This window comes from Conger conger, chromosome 9 (genome assembly GCF_963514075.1).
Source record: "Conger conger chromosome 9, fConCon1.1, whole genome shotgun sequence".
In the NCBI taxonomy this organism is placed as follows: Eukaryota; Metazoa; Chordata; class Actinopteri; order Anguilliformes; family Congridae; genus Conger; species Conger conger.
Genome location: NC_083768.1, coordinates 20,049,132 through 20,073,050, shown reverse-complemented (window position 1 = coordinate 20,073,050; position 23,919 = coordinate 20,049,132). Strand labels below are relative to the sequence as shown.

At 41.6% G+C, this 23,919-nt stretch overlaps 1 protein-coding gene across 2 annotated transcripts in view; it reads left to right on the top strand.

Annotated features, from left to right (window-relative positions):
• The window catches only part of LOC133136547 (RNA-binding motif, single-stranded-interacting protein 3-like), a 161,938-nt gene that overhangs the window by 118,768 nt on the left and 19,251 nt on the right, over nt 1-23,919 (top strand). For both annotated transcript variants that reach the window (XM_061254132.1, XM_061254131.1), the window contains exons 7-10: nt 8,734-8,840; nt 12,715-12,755; nt 16,775-16,871; nt 19,601-19,651. In XM_061254132.1, coding sequence (XP_061110116.1) covers nt 8,734-8,840; nt 12,715-12,755; nt 16,775-16,871; nt 19,601-19,651 — 296 coding nt within the window. The remainder of the gene's footprint in view (nt 1-8,733; nt 8,841-12,714; nt 12,756-16,774; nt 16,872-19,600; nt 19,652-23,919) is intronic.

The following is a 23,919-nucleotide window of genomic DNA, read 5'->3' as shown; positions in this document are numbered from 1 at the left end:
TCCCCTGCATCCCTAACAGATTACAGTATGCACCAGGAAACCAGAATGGACTTGCTTACTCACTCAGCAAATGTTCCAATGCAGGGAAACTCAAAATCACATCTTCATCCGGAATCATTACAGTACTGAGAAAAATCAGTTTTAGCGCCACTGGCTCATGAGTTGCACAGCAGTGTCTGTGTTCAGCTCTTAAACAATCTCGTTACCCAAAAAGGTAGAATGGCTTCATCTCCTGCAAACTGAGAAAAGAGACATTGAAAAGTTTTGTCCAAATGTAACAACTATTCTTTTGGTCTGAACTTTCATTTGTACTTAATATTGACTTGGAAAGCCCTATACCCAGTGCTACTAGGTATAGGGCTAAAAACTGAACTTGCTAAACTGTGCTTATCAAGAAAAAATTTAACACACATTTAAGAAGAGATATAGGACACCACATTGAATCCTGGCCTTAGTATTTAGTCCTATAAGGGGTTTTCTTTCATACTCATTACATTTTTGTGCTCCTAAACCCAGAGAACGAAAGACTGGAAACGCAATAAAATCAAGATATTCCACTCAAGATGCCTCAAAACATTTAAGCGTACAATACAGTATACTTTATTGATTCTGAAAGGAGTAATTATTTTACAAACAGGAGCAGGGATGGAAAAGGCATATCAATGTAATGATCAATGTTTAACCAAAATGAGCAGCTTTAGATTCATTCAGATCATCACCTCATGCCTGCAGCTTGACCTACACCTTGATGGTCCTGTCAGGATCTTTATAGCCTTCAACCATGAGTGAAATATGCTATAAATATAGAGACCTTATAGTCCATGGACCTTTTCTAATACTCAGGAATATCTTCTGGAAGGAAACTGGGGTCACCTTTGACCAAAATAAATAGAATGTCATGTTTTCATTACTCGGCTGACTCAGTTTGAAACACTTTTCAAAGTCAAGGGCTCTACTCACTGGAATATATGGACAGAGCACAGCAAAGTGCAGTACTGTCACTAGGTCACATTACTGCATTCCCCAAGTGCTACAACACTGCTAACGACCCGTAGCTAAGAAATGGGTTCTTAATTACAATAATTTTGAATTTAAATGTTATCAATAACACTTTTGAAACGGTGCCAAACCTATTTGCTGTTTCAAGTTTATGGAAGCAGCTTGTGAATACCTTCTGTACCCCCCTCCCCCCCACCACTCTTAACCTCGAATGGCTTTCATCCCTGAAGTTGCAGCTGAATATACACTCACCAAGCAGTTTATTAGGTACTTGTTAGACTTATTTTTTTGACTGATTAAGTCGTCTGCTGCTGTAGCCTATCCACTTTGAGGTTTCATATGTTCTGTGTTCAGAGATGCTCTTCTGCATGTACTACTGTTGTACTGTGTGGTTATTTGTGTTTCTGTCACCTTCCTGTCAGCTTTGACCAGTCTGGCCATTCTCCTCTGACCTCTCTCATTAACAAGGCTTTTCTGCCCACAGAACTGCTGCTCACTGGATGTTTTTTGTTTATCCACACAATTATCTGCAAACTCTAGAGATGTTGTTGTTTGTGAAAATCCCAGGAGATCAGCAGTTTCTGAAATACTCAAACTACCCTGTCTGGCACCAACAATCATTCCATGGTCAAAATCGCTGAGATCAAATTTTTTCCCCTTTTTGATGGTAGCTGTGAACATTAATTGAATCTCCTGACCCGTATCTGCATGATTTTATGCATTACACTGCTGCCGCACGATTAGTTGATTAGATAATCGCACAGATAAGCAGGTGTACAGGTGTCCCTAATAAAGTGCTCAGTGAGTGTATAAGGCTGCAATAAACATGACAAAATCACAAAATGAGGAGAATATTTTCAAGGACACTTTAAAAGGGCAGCAGTAAGGATGGGGCTGCTGTACAGACAACCCCCCCCCCCTCCCCCTCCCCACGACCCCCAAAAATAAAATAAACTGACTTATGATTTCTCTGTTCAGCCAAACATTTCAGCCATAAATCTGATTCATTCATTAAGAAGCTACTTTTTCTTTTTAATTTTTTTTTTACAAAGGATACTTAGTTTAATTGCACACATATTTCAGCCTTAAAAAGAAAGACTGGCTAAACCCCTTCAAACTGTAGAGTACAGCGAGAGGCTCTTGCTTAGAAAGAGACATGATTACTGATATCCCCCGCTGTGACTTTTAAGTGTATTTACATACCAAAAAGGGCTCTACTCATTATTAAAGTAATAGGCAGGGTAATTCAGTGAGGAGAGGACTTTTTATTATTATTGCCTCCATTGCAATGCAATGACAGGCATGCTTCCAGCTCCAGCAGACCAGACGCTAGCACTAATATGGCATGTTATTATTCAGAGGTACAGCGTTTCCATGGAAAATCCCTAACAGTTTAATTCTATAAAACTGGTTTTTATTCACTTAGCATGTTGTCCAGTGAAGAGCTCAGCCAAAGAATAATTGTCCCAGGAACTGAAAAAGAACACTTTGGCTTAGCTGCCATCCTTACCACAAGCATCTAATCCACATATGCTCCATTTACACAGCCAGATTTTCACTTGAACAATGCAGATGACTTTGGGGTGTGACCTTAGAGCCATGGACAGGATATGAACCTCCATTCCTCTGGTTAACCCTCCTATTATGTTTGGGGTCAATTTGACCCCATTCAGTGTTTGGTCTCTTGAAAACCAGTTAACCATTTTTTCATCTTGATACTGTATGATTTTCTTTTTTAATAGAATAGTGCAATAAACATAATGCTTTGTTTTCAGAAGTCTTGTACCAACTTTGCTTATTTTGACCCTCTGTAACTGTATAAAATGTCAGAAAATATACAACCTTTTTTATTTTTATGTCTAATTTCTTTGTGGATGATTCTGGTGGCACTTTCCCATACAGGTGACAAACTTTCACTTCCTGTATGTTTCATATTTATGGATAAAAGGCTATTAATTTGGGAGACAATAAGAAGGCAACACACAAAGTGTCCAAAATTATCTTTCGCAATCATTTTGAGTTTATTTAAACTGTTGGGGTCAATTTGACCCCAAACATAAAAGCGGTCATAAACTCTTAACATAATAGGACGGTTAACCTTGTAAGCCCCAGTGCTGCAACAGTGCCTAGTCCTGCTCCAGTGCATTGCATCTACTTAAGCAGGACTGATTCCACCACCCACTCAGGAGAACATCACATCTGGTGCGGCAGATTCATCAGGCATGGAATTTAATTGAAAAGCGCGATTATCTCCACTCAATCTGCCCCTGGGTCAGACACAGAGAACGGTTAACAAAGAACCGAAAGCAAAAAAAACACTGTCTATTATGTCTGGAGTCTTCACACATCACAAGCTCATTCGGTTTCGATGGCGGTCCTCTCTTTTTCCACTTTACACCGCCTACAATATAATAAAAAATAATACCTTCTGTGCCGGGCAAAATATTTTCTATTTTTCTCTTCTCACCTGAGAGAAAAGATAGCTTTGGAGCAAATGGGTTTGGTTGTGGAGATGTGTGCAGAGTTTCAGTCACAAAACAAGAGAGGCTCTATTGCTAGCTGTACGGTTTGTCCACCAGCAGGTTGGGGGGGTAGGTTGGGTTAGACGGGGTGGGGGTGCAAGGCAGTGAAGGTAAAGAAATACTGCACCTGCTTCTTGGACAAACTGGTTGAAAGGTTATATCAACAGCACTGTGATCAGTGATCACAGACGCACAGTACATTGCCAGGTTCATGGGTGCCCATGGCAAATTACAGCATTGATCTGCAAACCTCCCCACTCTCCAACTGCCAACTCCTCTAAATAAGGTCCAATGCCTACCTCCGATTGATTTATTGATCATTAATTAGTTCTCATGTTCTTCAGTTCTTTTATTAAGTTGCTATCAGTCCTTTTTCCGATTATGGATGAAGCATCAAACTTCAGTGACCATTAATCATGTACAATGGCTTGAATGGTAATGCAATGGTAATCAGTGGGTTTACTGATTTTAATTGCTGTTTCATTAGTAATCATGAATCATCCGCAATGGCTTTGTTGATCAATAATTAGCAACAGTCCCTTCATTGATCATTTGTCAGCAACACATTTTTTATTGAATTTTAATATGGCGGCTATATTCAACATTATTAATATGGGCTACGGACAGACAGAGTTGGGAGGGAGATGAACTGATAAGAGCAGACACCAGCATACACCAGCATACAATGAAACCATATCTCTTCCAGTGAATTTCTGTAATACTAGGTTCAAACAGCTAATATGCAGTTTAGAAATAACTGGGTAAGTGCAGTCTGCTCATGTAATTGTACAGTCTGGAATTGAGAGAGGTCCATTTGAACTGGCACAATGTTCTCCTTTATTGCCCTGTCAGTCATATTTTATTAATATCCATACAGCCTTAATATCCATACAGCAAAGATAAAACCCGCAACTTGCACATAATCCTTTTAATTTATGAGTAACGTTGTGGTTGTACAGCTTGTCCACCTACAAGGGGGGTTGCTGGAGCACATCCTATGCACTTTTAACAGACCTAACATCACTCCTGTTCTCTTTATCACTTGCAGAGTCAATATACTTGCGCACAATCTCTGAGCTTCCAAGCAAACTTTGTGAACCTATGCTCAGACGTTCAGACTTTTGTACAAGAAATATTTTTTTTATGACTGTGACAAAGAATATTGGTGAACAACAGACTGGTTAGGTTAAAGGTCATGGTTAAGGACTGAGTCAGTGTGTCAATGTTAACCAGCGAACCTCTTTTTTTTCAGCTCAAATCCCCCATGGGGTGAAACTGAATCCCCTACCCTCTTCCCCCTAGACAGAGTTGGCATGCTGTTACTTCCCCCCATGATCAAATGGGAATTCCCTTGCTTTCCTAAAGAGCCTCCTTGTATTCCCATGGAGACAGTGGGCAGCTTTGCCGCCTGTTATCCGAATGACTGTCAATCTGACAGCTGAGGTTCAAAAGCATTTCGCAGAAAGGAATGAGTGCGGCTTTGAGTAGCACAATATTTTCCGCTAAGGGTTCAGTGATGTATTGATCTTTCGCACTCCTTGCCTGGGGGCTTCCGATACCCCATAATAATGTCTGTCACTATGGAAAGCCCTACTGTATAAACCCGGACCTATTATAACCAGTTGAAATTCATCAGTCACAATCTGCAATAACGGTCGGGAATCTGACGTCATCTTTTGTCCATCTGTATCTCCAGTCTGAAGGACATTATTCAAAGTTCTTTGAGGGAAATGCAGGCTCCGGCTCTCCCGGACCGAGGAAGGGGTGGCAGCTGTCCCGCACGGTTTGACTGGTATTTATGAATCAAATCTTAACAGGAATTGCTGCACATATGCGGCGTCAGAAGCAGGAGGGCTTATCGTCTGACAGCTGTCTCCGAGCGCTCCTGGTGTCGGCCTATCAGCTGGGGCCTGGAGAGTCAGCCGCTTCCCCATCGGGCTGCAGTACCGTGTCTGACTGAGGGGTGCCATCCATCACGTCATTACAGCTCCCTGTCCCTTCTCATTTCTGACTGGGCTGAAGGTTCAGCTCACCCCCTTCCACAAGCCACTCACGAGAAATAAGGGGATTTGTGATATAGAATGAAGACCTCTCTGTCCTTCTTTCAGGGTAGTTCGCTACATTTAAAGTCAAAACTGAGGATAGGGAAAAAGCTTATTTTTGCCTGTGCTGTGCTGAACATATACAGTAGACAAGGCCTGCCCTGATCAAAATCAGAACGTAAATCAGTCTGGGGAAACAAGTTAATCAAAAAGGTCATCAGAAATAATCAGGAAGGTACAATAAGATGATAACATTAAAAAATAAAAACAGCTTAATTTTGACCACGTAGCTGATCTCTTCCCTCTCCTTTGAAATGGTCTCGTGCGAGACATCACAAGCTGATGAAGGGGGCACATATTGGAAAATCTTTCACTTCAATTTTCCAGCTTAGCCTAGTCCATGTATTTCTTTGTTTACCTTTTTAGCACTCAAAACAAATAATGGTCTCTGATTTCAATGAAGCATGTAGAGGAAAATAACTATCATTTCAAAATTCATAATACTGCATCAAGTTATTATGTTCTGCTCTGTTTCCTCACAAGATGATATTCCTTGAGCTTGATGCAAGTTCTGTCGCAGTTTGCAGCTTGAAAGCTGTAGGGCATATTTATCCAATCAGGGCAGCCAGGTCTTTCTATGGTTTACAGCAGGCTTTGATTAATTAAGTGTGATATTCCTGGAAGAGCATAAACTGAGGGAATTTAATAAAGTTTCCATAAAACCAGCTCAGATCTGGATGTCTGCGTGCTGCTGACGTTATTTTCTTAACACAGTTTGTTTGCTCCAGGTTGAACCTTTCCACTGCAGTATCTCCTGCATTACTATCTGAAGGCTCATAAAAATGTGTTTACATGTCACCATAGTAACTCAGATAAAGATTGCTTGATTACACATTGCTGGAGAGTCCAGTTAGCAGCAATAATTGACCTCAAATCCAAAAGTTTTTTCAGTTATGAGGCCTGAGCCATGGATGTGGGGACTTTATTATTTTAAGGCTTCCTGTTTTACATTCCAGAACACAAAATATATACTTCGCTTGAAGATCAAATGATGTAATGTAAACACCTACTCAACGATACCTTTCTAAGCCCCATCAACGAGCCATCTTAACATTCTAAATTCCTGAGGTTTCTCATCCTTGTATTTTTCCAGTAATTACCACTAACACAGTGTAAGATATTTTCCCATCACAGCACAGTATAGTTCTTACATGTCTTTTGCAAAGGTCTTTGCCCTAGAAGACAGTGAACTATTGTAGTTTGCCATCTGGGAGTGTAAAACCACTAGGAGACATTTTGTGCAGATCAGGGAAGGAAGAAAATGAAATGCCATGTCCTCCGTCACACACAACGACACCCCTGTGTTTGTTTTATCGGGCCATCGGTACTGGCCCAGCTAATATGGAGGCGATGACAGGGCCCGCATTGGACAGCGGCTGCAGGTGTGGGGTGCTGTTTGGACAGAGAGGCTCGGCTCACGTAGCGTTTGATCCAAACTTTATCCTCTGTCAGCTACGTCTACGGGCAGACTCCCACCGACACAAAGAACCTACAGTAAGACCGCCAAATCCCTCACGATACGGCTTCCTGTTCTCATGATCCGCGGCGAAACGCCCGCCAAGCCTGGACTTTTCTTCTTACGTTATCTTCCCTCAGCAGTTTGCTCAATCCGGCATCTGTCGTTCCTTTAGTTTTCTTTCAAACCCAATTCATCTTTCATTGTCTTTGCACGACTCCCATCTGCTTGAAGAGAGCAGGCGGAGAATAGCCTTTGAAAAGAACGCCTTTCATTGGAGCCCTGGGATTTTCATTGACTTTACAGCTTATGATTTTGCCCAAGAATGCTTGAAAAAAGAACATTTTCCTATGAATACCGATCCAGATTTTCATCCCGTGCATAGAGGTTACAGCAGTAGTGATTAAATTGACAGAGGTCACTTGAGGGGAGACTGGTACCGCACGCAGCTCATTAGATTGACATTAATCAAAATAGGACAACACTGGCAAAGAGATACTTTTCCAGGGGAAAGTTTGAGGTCATCTAGCTTTGCTGCTGGGTTGTCTGCAGTCACATTGGACAAGTTGTATAATGTCTGGACCTTAGGTGATTTGCCCAATATCCTCCAATTCTGTGAGCTTGGATCATGAGTGAAAATGGATCAATACAAGACCAGTTAATACCCTTAATAATGAAATGTAGAATTTTTTTACTTCAGTTTCTCATCCTGGTGACATTATGTACTGTAATATATTTCCCACAATATCCATTACAATTGCCACTATCTCTCTAGCCCTATCTATGTTATCATTCTGTGGTAAGAAGGAATACCGGTTCAGTTATTTCGATTTTAATCCATTATCTATTGCCAGCTAGTCAGGCCAGTCACCATTCTCTGACTACTGTGGTATGCCCCTGGAAGAGAAGGAGAGAAAGCAATAGGTTTTTTGCCAGCCTATATATTATCGTGCTGAAATGTGTGTTAATAATGTCTGACGGTATCCAAGCTAACAATCTCATAATGTTGCTGTCATATTATAGCAACACATGCACTGCAGGAACATGTTATGTCTTTTCAGCGTTGACTCTTGTACCACCCATGTTACACACCAGTAATCCCTAACAACCACCCCTGCTGTCATGTGTGACGTGAAAGCAGTTCCACAGCCCTGCTTGCAGAATTGTCAGAACCTGCTCCTAATTCACCCTATGAGTTTTGCTTGATGAGAAAAGGCATGCAGTCAAAGAACAAAAACTCAAAACTCCACTACAGAAATCTCATGTTTCCAAAAAATTCCCACTTGTGTTGACAAAAAAGGGAATGCCTTAAAGAAATTAGTCTTGGCTCACTGAGCCGCTGAGCATTACCGTCTTTAAGTTATTTACGAGAGCGATTACCCTGATTATTATTTCAACAATACCAAGCTATGCACTTTCAAGGGTTGCCAGTTGGGGATTTTGATGTTGGGCCGGTGTTGGAGATCTTGCCAAGAACAGAGGAGGGCGTCTGAGATATTGCGTCAGTTTTTGAGCAAGGGAGAGGGAAGAAAACAAACCCAACTTCAAAAGGGCCTTAGCACTACAGAGAGCCCCTGTTTCCTGGGCCTGTTCCCACTGGCTGACCCAGCGCATTTGTTGACCCAGCGTCCTGTGTGTCTCCCCCCCCCCCCAGCTCCCACTGAGCCGCTGCTGTGCAAATTTGCCGATGGAGGGCAGAAGAAGAGACAGAGCCAGAGCAAATACCCGCAGAACGGACGGCCGTGGCACAGAGAAGGCGAGGTGAGCACTGCGGCACTTCCCAAAGACCCGAGAGGCCGTCTTTACTCTGCCTGATTAAAACCACACATCGCAAATAACTCCAATCACCGAAACCTTGTCACTCGTCTGTGGCTACATTGCTTGATGTATAGTTTCCGATTTTGCCATTTCTGTTGTGTTTCCCGCAAACCGACAACATGATGGTGAAAACAAAATTTGCCACACTGGAAGGAAAGAGGTGAATTTAACATTTTAGCTCGGTTCACATTCTGTCCTCTTACCAGGTGCTTATTTTCCAGTTATATCGCCAAATGAGCGGGTCGATAGTTAAATCCCAGCCCTGACCTCTCACAGCACCGCAGTGAAATTGCATAGGGTGCAGCGAATACCACTCAGCGGGCAGTGATATAATGATCTCCTCAACTAGGGATCATTAGGAGCCATATTTGGCACTTTGGGGATAAATGCCATTTGTATCCAAATATAGCCAATGTATCCAAGACTGCCGCTAATATGATTTTAAAAGGAGTGCTGGGGGAGCTGGCTTTATTTTCCCCATATACTGTAAGCGGTAATAAAAACATAGTGCTTATTAATCCCTTGCAAAATAGTGCTTTGAAGATGACAGCACAAAAAATAAAGGCCCATTGGTTATGATAGCAGATGTTAACAGCTGGGTGACACTTGTACACGCTGTCCTAGATCACTAATAGCCGAGCTGTTCTGGAAAGCGGTTTTCTTGTCGATTTTCAGTCTGCGGTAATTCACAAAGACGGACGAGGCTGCATGTGTCTGGTAATGGCTGCCGACGGGGGCGCAAAGGGGACACGGAGAGCGGGGAAGACTCCGCTTCAGGCTGTGCTTCTGAGCAGGAGCAGGACCGTCGCACTATCAGCGACCAGCCCTTTCTCATTTCCCCTCCCACACCGCGACAAAACCGAGACTTGATAAACATCTGTTCACCTCCAAAGCCTGCTCCGTCCACACTTGTATTTATCTTTATCTCTTTAAAGCCCCTCTTTTGACCTTTGATACTTCTATAAATAAGAAAAAAGGGAGGACGAAAATAAAGCATCCCCCTCACACAGCTCTAATGCCTATTAAGTTTCAGACGGCCATGAATGGAATGTCATTGGATTTTGAGCTGTTTGGCAGTGGAGTAAATCCCACTTTCATAGATCTCCAGTAAAGCTGGGTCAGGAGATGTTACACTTTTTAATGTTCACCGCAAACACTGCGCCTCCCCTCAGACAGCTGGTCACACAGTAAAGTGGGACAGAACGGCAGCTGATCTAGCACTTTATTTGTTATGCGGTCACTCACTTGCTGACTGTGTATGTTTATGCTGGTTTTCACAAAGTCTATAAACAGTAGCTATGCATCTGCATTTCAGCTGGACCCTATATGGTCCCAAAGACACACACACACACACACACACACATACACAGCCATTCTGTCATTTTATTTTAGTTGACTTCAAGTTGTCAACAGGACATGTTTTTCTTTTAAAAGAATAGACAAAAGAATATTTTAAAAATTGTCATAAATTAGACAAGAGGTGAGAATCTTTGTTTTGATATTCCTCGCCAAAGTTTTTCTTGTGTCCATCAATAGGTCGAACATGAAAGTATGTGAAAGCGCGGAAAAGCATAAAAAGAACATTCTATGCTGATGGCGATGCCCTGAATAACCCTGAATATATTTATGATCCTTTGTGCTGAATGTATTCTTGATACAAAATGACTGAATGTCTTTTGAACTGAAGCTTCTCCTAAAACTGCTATAGAAAGGGAATAAAATTAAATGAAATTCAGATAGGAATTGATCTCCAAAACACCAGCTAAAAAAACGTCAATAATCTTTAAAGCTAAAATGATCCCAAAACTAAAATCAAAATTAAAACGTTGAATATCACAGTAAAAAGGGCACAAAAAGATTTTAAAAATTGAAATAACAACTGTCCACACACACATGCACGCACGCAAGCACACGCACACACTGACACACGGTTAGTTATTTCAGCTGTAAGTTAGCGTGGCACCCACAACACTCTCCTCAGTGTGAGGTCTGGCAGATGTTTGTTCTGTGAAGTACAAAACCCAACATGTTGTATATGGCCCAAGTGGCTCCTGCTGTTTCTGGAGCGGTTCTAAAATGGCCTCGCTGCTGAAGGCCATCCCACCATTTCATCGGTCAGCTGTGCACAGTCAGGCACTCACTGATACCAGGGTGGAAGGCACTTTAACAGCTGATGGCCACTTTCCAAGTGTTTGAGGGGAAGCTCAGGAATTAAGTGTCCACAGACTTCAGTTTCACTTGCACATTGAAAGGGCTCAGTGGAAAAGTCTGGGACAGAGTATTCTCCTGTCACCGGGTCGGTTGGGCACAGCCATTCCTGTCATACTTCACATTAAATGGCTCTTGATATTGTACTGTGAGGGAAGTGGAGAACGCGCACACACAGTGTAGTTTACATGTGCAGTATATATACTACATCTGTACTTACTTTGTGATTACGCTGGTATAAGGCCCCCTTAATGCAAACATCATTCCTTTTCGATTAAATAGCTTAGCCTCTCAATTTCCAACATAGCGTGGAGTTAGCTTGCCCATTGGTTGCCTCACTTTCTGAAGGAATTACATTTGTGTCAAAATTATCAGAAAAGACATTGTACTTTTCAGAGATTTGAGTCAAAATTATAAAGCAAAACATTTCTTATTGAGAGCAAAGAAATTAATATGACAAACATATTACAAAAAATATATGTTTCAAGTGTAAAACTTAACGCTTTTGAGTTTGGAACAAAAAGTAAAAATATCGCAGGTATATATATTTTTGATTCCTGTGCAAACTATCTGTTTAGTTTGATATTTGATAGGATGTTTTCTTTGATTCGTTTGACAGAAATCTGATTCTATAGCAGAGCAGCAGTGAGAAAGGTAGTAGTCTTCCCAATGGGCAAACTAACTTCACTCTATGTGGCCACCTCCTGACAGAAGGCAACAGAGCGTCTACGTTGACCCTGAGTTACAGTGCGTTGCTTCTCTCGGTGTGCTGTCTGGGTTAGTGCAGGTCAGAATGAGGCAGAACCGGCATGCTAGAGCACTGGCTGCAGCAGCCAAGAAGTTTTACACGCAGCAGCCAAAATCTGCCGTTTGCAGCAACTCTGTAAAAGGATAGAAATCTCTCCTGTGGGAGTGCTCAGGAGAATGCAGTCGAGCGACTGCTATGCGCAGGTTATTGGAAGCAGCAGAGGCCCTGTCTTTGGCTGTGATCCGGGATTTGCTGAAATCCGGCACAGTGAAGCATTGATTAATGTCAGCTTCATACATGATGGAAAGGGCATTAGTATGCAGTGGCACACAGGGCTTCTCGACTTCCTGCCACGCGCAAACATTTAAACACGCAGGCCGACGTATCTGCCAAACCCCACAGGCCGTGTCGGCATGTTAGTGACATCCGTGTGCAATGCGTGAAACCCAGTCCCTGCCTACAGCATATTTAATCAGAACGATAATCTGAAAAGGTGGCCCAAACATGTGTATGTTCGTGGGGTGAAGTTGTGGTTCTGAACAAATGTGTGACACAAACACTTGTGGAAAGTGTCTATCCTCCATTACTGCGATTTCTAAAGTGATACAAGACCTAGCCTGCTTTCTGTATTAGCTTGTGACTTCCTGGACAGGTTGTTGTCATGATACGTTTACGTCATACAATTTTCCAGGAAAATGGTCCAAAAAAAGTAGAAGAGAAGAGAACATATAACCTTCTGGCATCAGAATGAGTATTCTCATCAAAACGTGAGCCAGTGTGAGAACTTCATTAAGCTGGGTCTTTGTGTTTTGTGTGTATACATGTATAACATGTTGGTTTCTTTCTCTTCCTGTTTTTCAGACCGGTATGGCATTAACATTTGATCCTGCCATGCAAAACGGGTAAGGCCCTCTTCCATTCCATCCATATGATTATATGCATTGCCATGTCACAATCACTGTCACTTCATATCAGCCAATCAGACAGCCCAGGCCTTGGCTGGACATGTTTAACACGGGGGGAGGAGGCCTCTTGGAACAAGAGGACCAGAAGAGGGCAGTCTTCCCCCTGGCCCTATTATAAAGCCTATAAGATCTCACTGTTGAGATGGGAAAACAAATCTGCGATTGGAGATGTTGTCTGTGATAAAACATTAAAAGATTTTGATTCACTCCGAACCCCCTAGCGAGATTCATCAGTATGAATATCGTGAAAAAATGCCAGTCTGGCCAATCAGTAGTTTCAGCTCAGGCGCTGGCCACTTTAATTGGGCTCTTTTTCATCTCCAGCTTTCTTAACTCATGTGTGGCAAACGCTCTGACACAACATGTCTGACCCTCATTAAGGGCAACTTTACTATGGTGAGAGATATCACATCGCTCTATATTTAGGAAGTCATTAAAAACAGTTGGGTTTGTAAGGATTCCTTATGCTATAATACCTTTAACAGTTAAACAATCTAGCTGGTTTCCATACCAACATCTCCCAGGTGATCTAGCCCTGTCCAGCACTAACGGATTGTTTCATCGCAGTTCCAACACTCCACCAATACTCTGCAGCGTGTCACAAAATTCAGTACACTTGAGTGCCATTTGGAAGACGCAACGATTACAGGATGCCGTCCTTCATCCCTGGAATGTCTGTGCTATGTATAGGAAAGCAGAAACTTCCCTACTGTGTTATCTCTCCTGGAACTAAGCATGCTGTCTGTGATGTTGACTTCAAGGGGGGCCTAGAGAAAATGCATGGATTGCCTGCTCCAGTTTCTAAAATAGCTTGCACTGCGTCCGCAGACACTGTGTAAAAATAGGAGGTTGCGTATAAGTATAATATACTAATGGCAGTAATTAGATTCACCGTGGGATGTGGCAGCATATGGGGCCAACGCGGGAGTCACATAAAGGGGATCCTAGAGTGGGACAGAGCGCAGAGATGTGATAAAACCCAAGCAGAGCAGAAATAACTCTGCCTATTTCAGCTTTGCTTTTATTTTTCCCAGTTATGGCTGCATATATTAGGTCCTTTAGCCCTTTTTACAGACATCAAAACCGGATGTCTGCCCCCTGAAAACTCGTACCTCCTGCTCACTGCAAGGCAGGAAGAATGTGCGGAGGCGGCTGTGATTACGTCAGCTGATTCCTCTGCTAGCGCCTCGCGTTCACACCCAAAAGGGAATAGAAACCAGCGCATCAGCATCTCCCAATCAGCATAATGTTTTGCCAAGGCTTTGTTAGTCAGTCTCAACCTTAATTTTACTGCCGTTTTGCTTGAGCTGCGCAAGTTAACGTTAATCTCTCTCATAAAAAAGGTACTTTGTAAGAGTTATAACTAATGGCCTTAACTGCATAAACAAAGCGTATACGGCTATTACTGCGTACTATAAACAGGCATTAAAATAGATAGCTTTGGAAAAATACAGTGGATAGTGTGTTGGAGGATTTGTGCAGTTTCATGAGGCAAAGCGTCCTTTTATTTGTAGTTCCTGTAGTTCCTTTAATGTAACCTTACAAACTTTAATAGCAGGATATATCATATAACAATATAGAATTGTCTCCTATTATATATTTATAATGATGTAAGCGTAATACGTACATCATTATTCTGGCTGTCGAGCAGTTGTCCAGGATATACTGCAAATCTCTAAATCTTAGTTATCTTTTCAATTCAACTGGGACCCAATGAATTGAACTGAATAAATATTACATAGAAACACCACAAGGATAAAACCAACATCCACAGATAAATTCTGAACAATATCATGAAATAACCAGTCCGTGATCTCTGAGTACTGAACTCAACACATTTCAGTTTTAGGTACTTATAATGCATTGAGTTTCCTCAAATACAGTTGAATCCCACCTGCACTACCCAGTTTTGTCTAGCATAGCCCTCAAAATATAGGCTATCCTATATATGTAGCAAAGCTCAGTTTGAGCTGATGAAACCCTGACTGTTGGGATCAAGAAGCCATCAAAGACTTCATAAAAGTTTAATGCTTTTTATAAAATACAATATTTCTTGTTATGTCTGGTTGAAGCGAGGCGTGAGATGGAAAAATGTGGCAGCGGTCCTCGGGCAGGGGGTTATTAGAAAAAGGAGATGCCGAGCGGAGCCCTGGTCATGCGAATCTCAGCGGCTGCCTCGCGGAAATGAGAACGCTTGCGCGGGAAGGGAAGCCTTGACATTTTGACGCTGGCCAGAGGCAGTGCTTCGCGAGGCTTTGTGTTTGCCTGCTTTCTCACAGGGAGCGTCTCAACGTACCTTTCCGAAAGGATGCTGGTCATTCTGCAAGTAAAGAATCTGATATGTATATTAAAAATAGAAAGAGAATAGCTTAGCGTTGACTTTTTTTGCTTTGGTTTTGCAAAGACAACATTCAAGCAGAATTTCGAATTTGTGAAGCTTGTTTTATTACAGTGGCTGACGCTTTCATTTTTAAGGGTATGTATATTTTATGAACACAATTTCCAGCAAATAAACGCTTGTCTTTATCTAGTGTGTATGATTAAAGAGACTTCCACGCTGTCGCCAAACTCAAAGCTAACATTGCTCTCATTTGGTTCTTTTTTCTGTAATGTGAAATCATCTCTATGTTACCACTACACAGGAAATAACAACACCCCCACATCTCTGCCCACTGAACACAGAAGACATGCATTACCGTGTCCCCCATGCCCACACCAGCTATTACTGCTTTCAAACGTAACAGTCCAAAAGAACGCAGCGGAGTCTGAGGGTCTTTACAGTAAATCATGGCTGTAGTATCCTACCTACCGTAAAGGTTGACAGCAGGCCCACACTCTATTAGTAAATCAAAGAGAGTGTAGCTCTGCATTTGTTTGTACTTTAGGCTAAATGGGAATATATGATAAATACGTAGGTCAATCACTGTCGTGATTGTGAATTTCCCGTTTAGTTTGTTTTCTCAACTTTTGCCATGAATTGTTTCACTTTATAGATCTGTGTTCAGAGTTAACATCAGGTTATGCATTTTACACTGTGACATACAATGATTATTATTATTATTATTATTATTATTATTATTATTATTATTATTTTCATAGCAGCTGTCATAGTACTGGTAGTAATAGTAGTAGTAGTAATAGTCATAGTAGTAGTAGGAGTAGTAATTGTAGTAGTAGTAGTAGCAGCATATTGTTTGGCATTGTTTTGTGTGCACAAATAATCCTGAAGGCAAAATAATCACACTGTTTCTGAATTCAAAGCCATCGCCTAATGGCACTTTAAATTGCATATGCAAACATTCCCCGAAATAACCGCCACCCCCCAACCCACCTTGATTGGCAATAAAAGCACTGTTAATGAAAACTGCAGATTTGACTTTGTGTCAATACCACAATCAGGGGAACATAAGAGATGACAGGATGGGATGGGAGGCAGTAATGATGGATTTTGTTCCTTGTAGGGAAGAAATTGCTAAATGATGCAACATAAATCAAACCAAGCTGTGGGAACCCTCTGTGGGGGGAGGGGGTAGTTTTGTGGTACTTTTGAATATAAAGGAATGCAACTTTTTAAATCCAGTAAAAACTGCCCATTGTTATGGAAGGTGTATGAAAAATGTAATAACATCTCCATTATGAAGGTGTAGAGAGGAGCACACTGTTTCTCATGGATGATTGGCCTGGGACTCAATTAACATTTGTCCTGAACTTAGTCTAATCACTGAAAGCAGGAATTTGGCAATCTTGTGCATTCTGCCATCACCAAAATGAACCTGCCAAATTGAGTTTGTGAAGAAAAACTGCCATGCTTTGCATTTACTTGTAAGTCAAAGTTAAGGACAAATATTAATTGAATGCAAGCCCGGGGGTTCTCAGTTGCTTTGTGGAGGTGGACGTGCTGCTTTCTCCAGTCGTCCTCTCAAAGTTTTTCCGATGTCCGCCTTTGTCTGCCCTAGGTTCTACTCCTCGCCTTACAGCATCGCCACAAACCGTATGATTGCACAGACGTCCATCACCCCCTTCATCGCTGCTTCCCCTGTCTCCACATATCAGGTGGGTGTGAAGACCCGAGGGGACGGGGGGCAGGATGGCACAGTACGTTGCTGTCCACTAAGTAACACAAATAATCACGCATTACTATGGTGGTATGCACAAGAGTAGCTCTGAACGCTGTCAAACCTCTTAAATGCAGCTACAGCAGCAGAAGACCAGTAAGTCTGAAAAATAAGTCTAATAAATACCTAGTGTATATGTATATATATGTTTTTTAATTACTATGTGAATTGACATGAACTAATGTAGTTGTTAACATGAATTAATGAGGTACATGTATATAAACAAAGCTAAATAGCTTGACTTTTCAGTAGGTAGTTAGACTATTACATTGGTTCAAGCCAATTCATGTTTTGCATGTATTCCTTATTGCATAGTTTTACCTCTATGTTTGTAGGCAGAGGGAGGAGGAAACGGGGCAGGGAAAGAGATATAAGAGTATCCACAGATCAATTATATACAACAGATTGCCTTTTATCCCTTTCTGCCTCCATATGGAAGTCTAGAGCATACCTCTGTTTCTGCACTACCTCCAGTCAGAGAGAACCTTGTCTAAACATGCTCAGTGGGAACGCAGTGTCTGTGAGAAATGTAAATACGTGCTTCGCATCAGGCCGCGCTGGCGGTGGTTTCCAATCGCTTTGTTTTATCATTGTTTGTTTGATTTTATTATTTTGGGCTTAAAATACACTGTGACTTCAATGTGTAGGAATACTCAAGGTCATTGGTAGGTTGATGTATTAACCAAATGGTGTCAATAAAAGAAACATGACATTTGACATAGTCACAGGCAGTATCACACCCTAATATTTATTTGAGCATTAACAGTAAAAGTAAATTATATAACTTAAAGATGGATATTCACCAGTTGAATAAAGTTAATCCATTGTGGGTATTATTTTCATTTATTATCAGTTCAATTTAAAAAGTACAATCCCTTGCTAAACTAGGCAAATCTTTGTCAGATGTCTAGAATGGCGTCTCTTGCTTTGCACCAAAGGCTTACTGAGACATCTAAAAGATAGCAAACGTTTTACAAAATGTTCAAATACCTACACCCTATGAATAAATGTGAGGGCATTTTTAGTTTCAGTCTTGTTTTTTTGGGGTTGTTTCTTTTTTTTTTTTTTTTTGGGGGGTTTTGGTGGAGACACAAGCTGCCGACCTTCTCAAGTTCTCATATCTCTAAAGGACATTTTGTACCACAAATCAATTTGGGTGGAAGATTTATTGCAGTCTTTTTTTTTTTTGTGCTGTGATATGTGCCCCCGTTTAGCTTTGAGTTTGATTCTAATGCTTGGATATGGATTCCCCCTCCTCACCCCTCCCCCCACAGACATGGCACTGAATGTTTGCTTGCTTGACTTTCAGCAGCACTGATTAAAACCCAGGTCCAGCTCTCAAGATGGTTACCAAGCGCCCAGTAATCCTTGTTCCGAAGGCTTCCTAAATTGATTTAGCTAAAACAATGGCGAGGCTTTGTGGAATATTAATCCTCACAGTTGCAATATCAGCGCTGTTTCCCTGTAATATTGCCCTTCAGTGAAAAGCACTCACAAGGTTACTCCTTCATCTTCACTTTAAAGATGAGGAAGTAAAAACCACAGAACATCGCTGGCGCAAACAGGAAAAATATTCAGCGTTTCATCTCTTTTATTTGCAAAATGGAGTCAAAAGGGGATTCATGATTTCTGTTGTTCAGTATATGTATCCTACAGTGTAGTAACACATGCATTACTAATCATCTATTCAATATCCATTATTATTAATGAAGGTTACCTGATATATATATAATATGATTTGTGTTCTTTATATAGAAAACTAAAGCTCAGCGTAGGTCTTTGAGAGTAATTTTCTGTAATTCCTTTGGGGAAGTCACTAACTAATGTACTTCATTAGCTCTTAAGAACCCATTTTACTCACCCCTTATGTGGCAAGGTTTAGAGATTATGAAATGGGAACAAACTATTATTATACAACAATTAATATTATTTTGCCCTTTATCGAACAGATATACAGAAAATATAATATGCAATTCTGTATGCTCGGACAATATATTCATATATATATGTTACCTATTTTATTATGTACTTTCATAAATAAGCATTTGTACAGCAATGAAAGTGCTACAGAAAGTAGCTTATAGCACAGTAATGCTGGACAGCAGGGTTAATGCTTCTTGGAACCATTTACAAATGGGCTCCAAATGTAAGTGTTATGAGTCATGTTCATTTGATTCCGATATGACACTAGGATACCAACTGAACAAAATGTTGGTTTTCTTTTGTTTGAAGAGAGGAAAAAGAGAAATCCTCTATGTCCCATCAGAGTAGATTTGTATTTATGATGCTGGCTAGAGTTAAGTAGGTTTAGCAGTGAACTAAGGCAGGCAGTTCGTAGTGTATCTGACCCGGAGTGCTGTGAATTTTCCTTTCTCTATACTTCCATCCTCCACACATGCTAAAAAGATTTGCTTCCAGCCAACAGGAAAACTGCAGTATTATAGAATTCAATTCCTACTGTTGAGAAATTGCCTGCAATTGAATGTTTTCCCGGGGAGAAAATGAAGGCTTTGATGGTGAAGCTGCTGTGACACTGTTGCATCATAGGATACTGTTGTGTTTCGCCTCCAGAGGTAGTGGGAGAGAGTTCAACTGGAAAGAGGGCATAACATTGAGTTTTGAAAGGTTTGTCTTTACTAATGACTGATATTTTATATTTCTACGCAGGTTCAGAGCACTTCGTGGATGCCTCACCAACAGTATGTTATGCAACCAACAGTGAGTTTTCATTATTTTTGCTTGATTTCCGGGCCGTGAGAGTTGATGAGGTCCAAAGCAGGACATTTTATGTAAGAGTGCCACCGACATCTTGTCTGACCCAATGGCAATGCTTTCCAGGACGTACTGTTTTCAGAGTGATACTAAAGTATAATGTGGGTTAATTTCATCCTTTTAAGCAAAATGTGCTCTCTTACTTTCTGAAGATTATTTAGCCTGTAAGGCATATCTGCATGAAGCCCAACTCCTCCCTGGCCTGTGGCACTTGTGATGTGCAGTACCACTCCAGAGAGAGAGAGAGAGAGAGAGAGGCAGAGCGACTGTGACCCTCTCCCCACTGTGACCATTACCACATAGTTTACACAGCTCAGTTACCTTCACTCAGTGTGTAATTTATCCCTTGCAGGGACTCCATCGCCACACTGCCTCACCCATTATAACCAGAGCTTCAAGTATTCTGTGTGTTTGTGTGTGTCTGTGTCTTTGAGTGTGTGTGGCAGGGAAAAGCTTGGCACTGCAGGTTGGTTGTATTGCAAGGCTAGGCTGGATGCTAACTGGATGCTACTGTATAGGGCTGTATAGGGACACTTTGGGAATGGGCTTTAGGGAGGCGTGTTGTAATGGGCCTGGAAGCTACGCCCGAGTTACGCTCCATGTCCGCCGATCCTGTCGAACAGAGCACTTGCATCTGTCCCTGGAATCACTATTGTGTCCTGGGCGGTGCTGCGTCGTGTCGGCTGGGCCAGAGTCAAGTGTTCCGGACCCTTCTGTTCCCCGTGACAGAGGCCATGTGGCCTACCATCCCGACGGCCTCTTCTCCTCACCGTTTTTTCACATGACTAGCAGACCGGCCTTGCCCTCAAACCAGCTGTCATGCCAGCGTGTGGATCACAGTTTACCCAGATATGTGCGCATGATAGTATTCTCCTGTGTGGTGATTCCACACATTAAAGTCAATGGGCCATTTGGAATAAGCCTCATGGCATATGTGTAGCATTAAAAGTGGACAATGATAGAACTCTTGGAGCCATGGAGTTGAGGAATTGTTGGGAAAATAGATTTTCTTTTTTTTTGGAGCTTTTGAAAGGTTCAGCTCGCATAGGATACACTTATGCAAATGAGACTCAGCAAGGGAGAGCTCAAATTAAATAATGTCAGATAATTAATCAATTAATTATCAATGAAATAAATCATAATTATATGTAAAAGAAAAACTAAAAATATGAATCACCTTCTGCTCGGCAAATAAATTATATAATTGAATATGTGTACTGCATGGAGCCAATGGACCATTGGAAGAAATAGAACTATATTCTATACTAGCTGCTCCCATTTAAATCATGTGGGGATTTCAGTGACAGCATTTCTGTAAGATGGAAAGGGAAGCCATTTTGTTCCCATTACCTGACTAAATTCTCTTGCTTGATAAAAAGGTTTGAGAAGGCTGGTCTCTCATTCCCTGTCACCATGTCAATATGATAAAAAACACTTTCCCCAGGAGCAAACTAAAGAAAGTGAGAAATTAATGCATGCTCTGCAAATAAGTGTACTTAATTATCTGGATGTGAAAATTACAGTGCCATGATTTTTCTGAAGCTCTGCTCATTTATTTCCATCTCCTAATAAATGCCTATTAACTTGTGGTGTGTATAGTTTGCGGCCAGTTCGTCTCCTTTCTAGTTCATTCTAGCTGCAGCCAGTACCTCAGAAGGATAATTTTCCCTCTTTTAATAAAGAAATGAAAAGACGTACACTGGGAGGCCTACCTTTTGTCCTTTACATATGGCATGGCCTCCACTATCACTCCCACCTTCTCACTTTGAGGTTCTTTCAAGCTGAGGTACAAGCGCCAATGCTGTCTTTGTCTTTGACTCAGTACTCAGGTGTCTGCGTCACAGCCAGCTGCAGATCAATCAGTACAGGTGCAGAAGAGAGTGAAGGAGGGAAGGAGAGAGAGAGAGAGAGAGAGAGAGAGAGAGAGAGAGAGAGAGGGTTCACTAAAGACCTGTCCTTCTCACATCATTTCACTTCTATTGCATGACATTGCCAAGCAACAGAAAAAGTATTTTGGCAGTCAATTCCTAGCCAAAAGTATGTTCTTTATGCAAGCCTTGTTTTTTATGTAAAAACATTTTTAAGCTAAATAGAGATGTATTTGTGTATCCTCAGTCTCTTTTAAGAATACTGGACATTTAATTAACATTAATATGGTTCATTAAATGTGACCTGCTCTATCAAAATCAGTCGCATTGACCACAAAATGTATGTTCAGTTTTAGAAAGGGGAGAATGTAAGCTTTCTAATGATACCAATGTTATCTTTCTACTCAGGATTTGTATCCTGTTGCGTTTTGAGTGCTACCAAACCATGTTTTTTTTTTACAAAAACATCGATTTACATGAAATTGGCCGTCACAACTTACGACTGATTAAGATAGAATGGGTCAAAAATCATTAAACATGTCATTTCCTCGTGGCCTACAGTAATAACAGACATTTTGAACTCCTTAATTAAGAAACAAAAACACTGCATCCTGTTTATGGATAAAGTTCAAGCTAGAGTGTCTTGTTGTAATGGACGTATCCAGTCTGTAGCTAGTTTGGTTCATGCTCCAGCGGACATAGCAGGGGTCATGACCGTTATACTAACTGGTGGCTCCATATCAGAAGCAGGGTGGTCTGGAGGGGCTTGAACATTCATTGGCATTGTTGATTAGCATAGTCAAATAGAGAGCATAGAGCTGTTACTATACTCTCTATTTTACCATACTCTGTACTCTGTCCTAACTGACCACAATACCAGTATTTGTTCATAATTCCTTAGTTGCAGCAGCTGAGCCAGTTTGATCTCAGTTATTTTATAAGGATAGGATTTATTGTCCTCAGATCAGGAGTGAATAAAATCGATTATAATCTGATCCAGACCGTGGTCTCTGACTTGATCGATAGTAGAGCCAAAAAAGTATGTGGGCACGGCTTTGCGAAGTTCAGAGAAAGGTTGCTCTATTATTCGTCTTGGCTGCCAGACCAGCCCCCTGTAAGGGCACGAAACGTCTCTGAGCTCCAGGCCCATCCATCACCTTGGCTTCCAGAGGGCTGACCCACGCAAATTCCTTGGCTGGTTCAGTGACGCTGGGAACACAGTGTGTTTTGGTGTCGGGCTACCATGACGACCATCATACGCACTCTTCCCACACCCCCACGTGCTCACATTCCTCCACGTTAGCATCTCGGCGTAGCCGGCACAGGGTAATGGCATTAAGCACACCTCCTTCCCTTCCCTCCCACCCTCCCCCCTCGCCAAGCAAAGGAAGTACTGGAAGCACAGCTGACACTTGAGAGAGAATTGCATACTATTAGCTCGGCCAATCAGAGTTGGCTAATTAGCGTCTTTATTACCGTCCCTGCAAAGCATTAATCTGCCTGCCAAGGAAAGTTCTAAAATGGCCCCATCTGCTGGTCATTCCTATGGCAGCTCCACTCTCGGTTTCTATCAGAAAATCCCAGTTTTTCTCAGTGCTTCGCTCATCTCAGAGGTGCCCAATGTTTCCCGCCCATCTTGGCTCTTCTTCATTGCCACTTGCAGGGGGTGTGCATGTCTTTAGTTTGAGTGGCAAGTTCGTTGCACCGGAGAATAACAAAGGGTCACAGAAGGTTATTAGCATACAGTAGTTATCTAGCTGCCATCTGCCATTTCTATATTCTTAGTCATACGTGTCAAATTTATGGATGAAAACAAAACACCATAATTCATATATAATTGATGCATGAACGCTCTCTCTAGTTTAAATGTCTCTGACAAGATGTGCTTTTTCTTATGAGGTGTGTGAGTGTGCGTGCGTGTGCTTGTGTGTGTGTGCATGTGTGTGTGTGAGCGTACATGTGTTTGTGTCTGTGTAAGTGTGTTTGTATGTGTGTGGGTGTGTATGTGTAAGTGTGTGTCTGTGTGTGTGAGCATGCATGTGTGTGTGCGTGTGTGTCTGTGTGTAAGTGTGTGTGTATGTGTGTGGGTGTGTATGTGTAAATGTGTGTCTGTGTGTGTGTGTCCGTGTGTATGTGTGTGGGTGAGTGTATGTGTGTAAGCATGTATGTATGTGTGTGGGTGTGTGTGTGTGTGTGTAAGTGTGTATGTATGTGTCGGTGTGTAAGTATCCATGTATGTGTCGGTGTGTAAGTGTGTATGTATGTGTGTATGTGTGTGGGTGAGCGTATGTGTGTGTGTGTCTGTGTGGGTGTGTGTATGTGTGTGTCTGTGTGTAAGTGTGTATG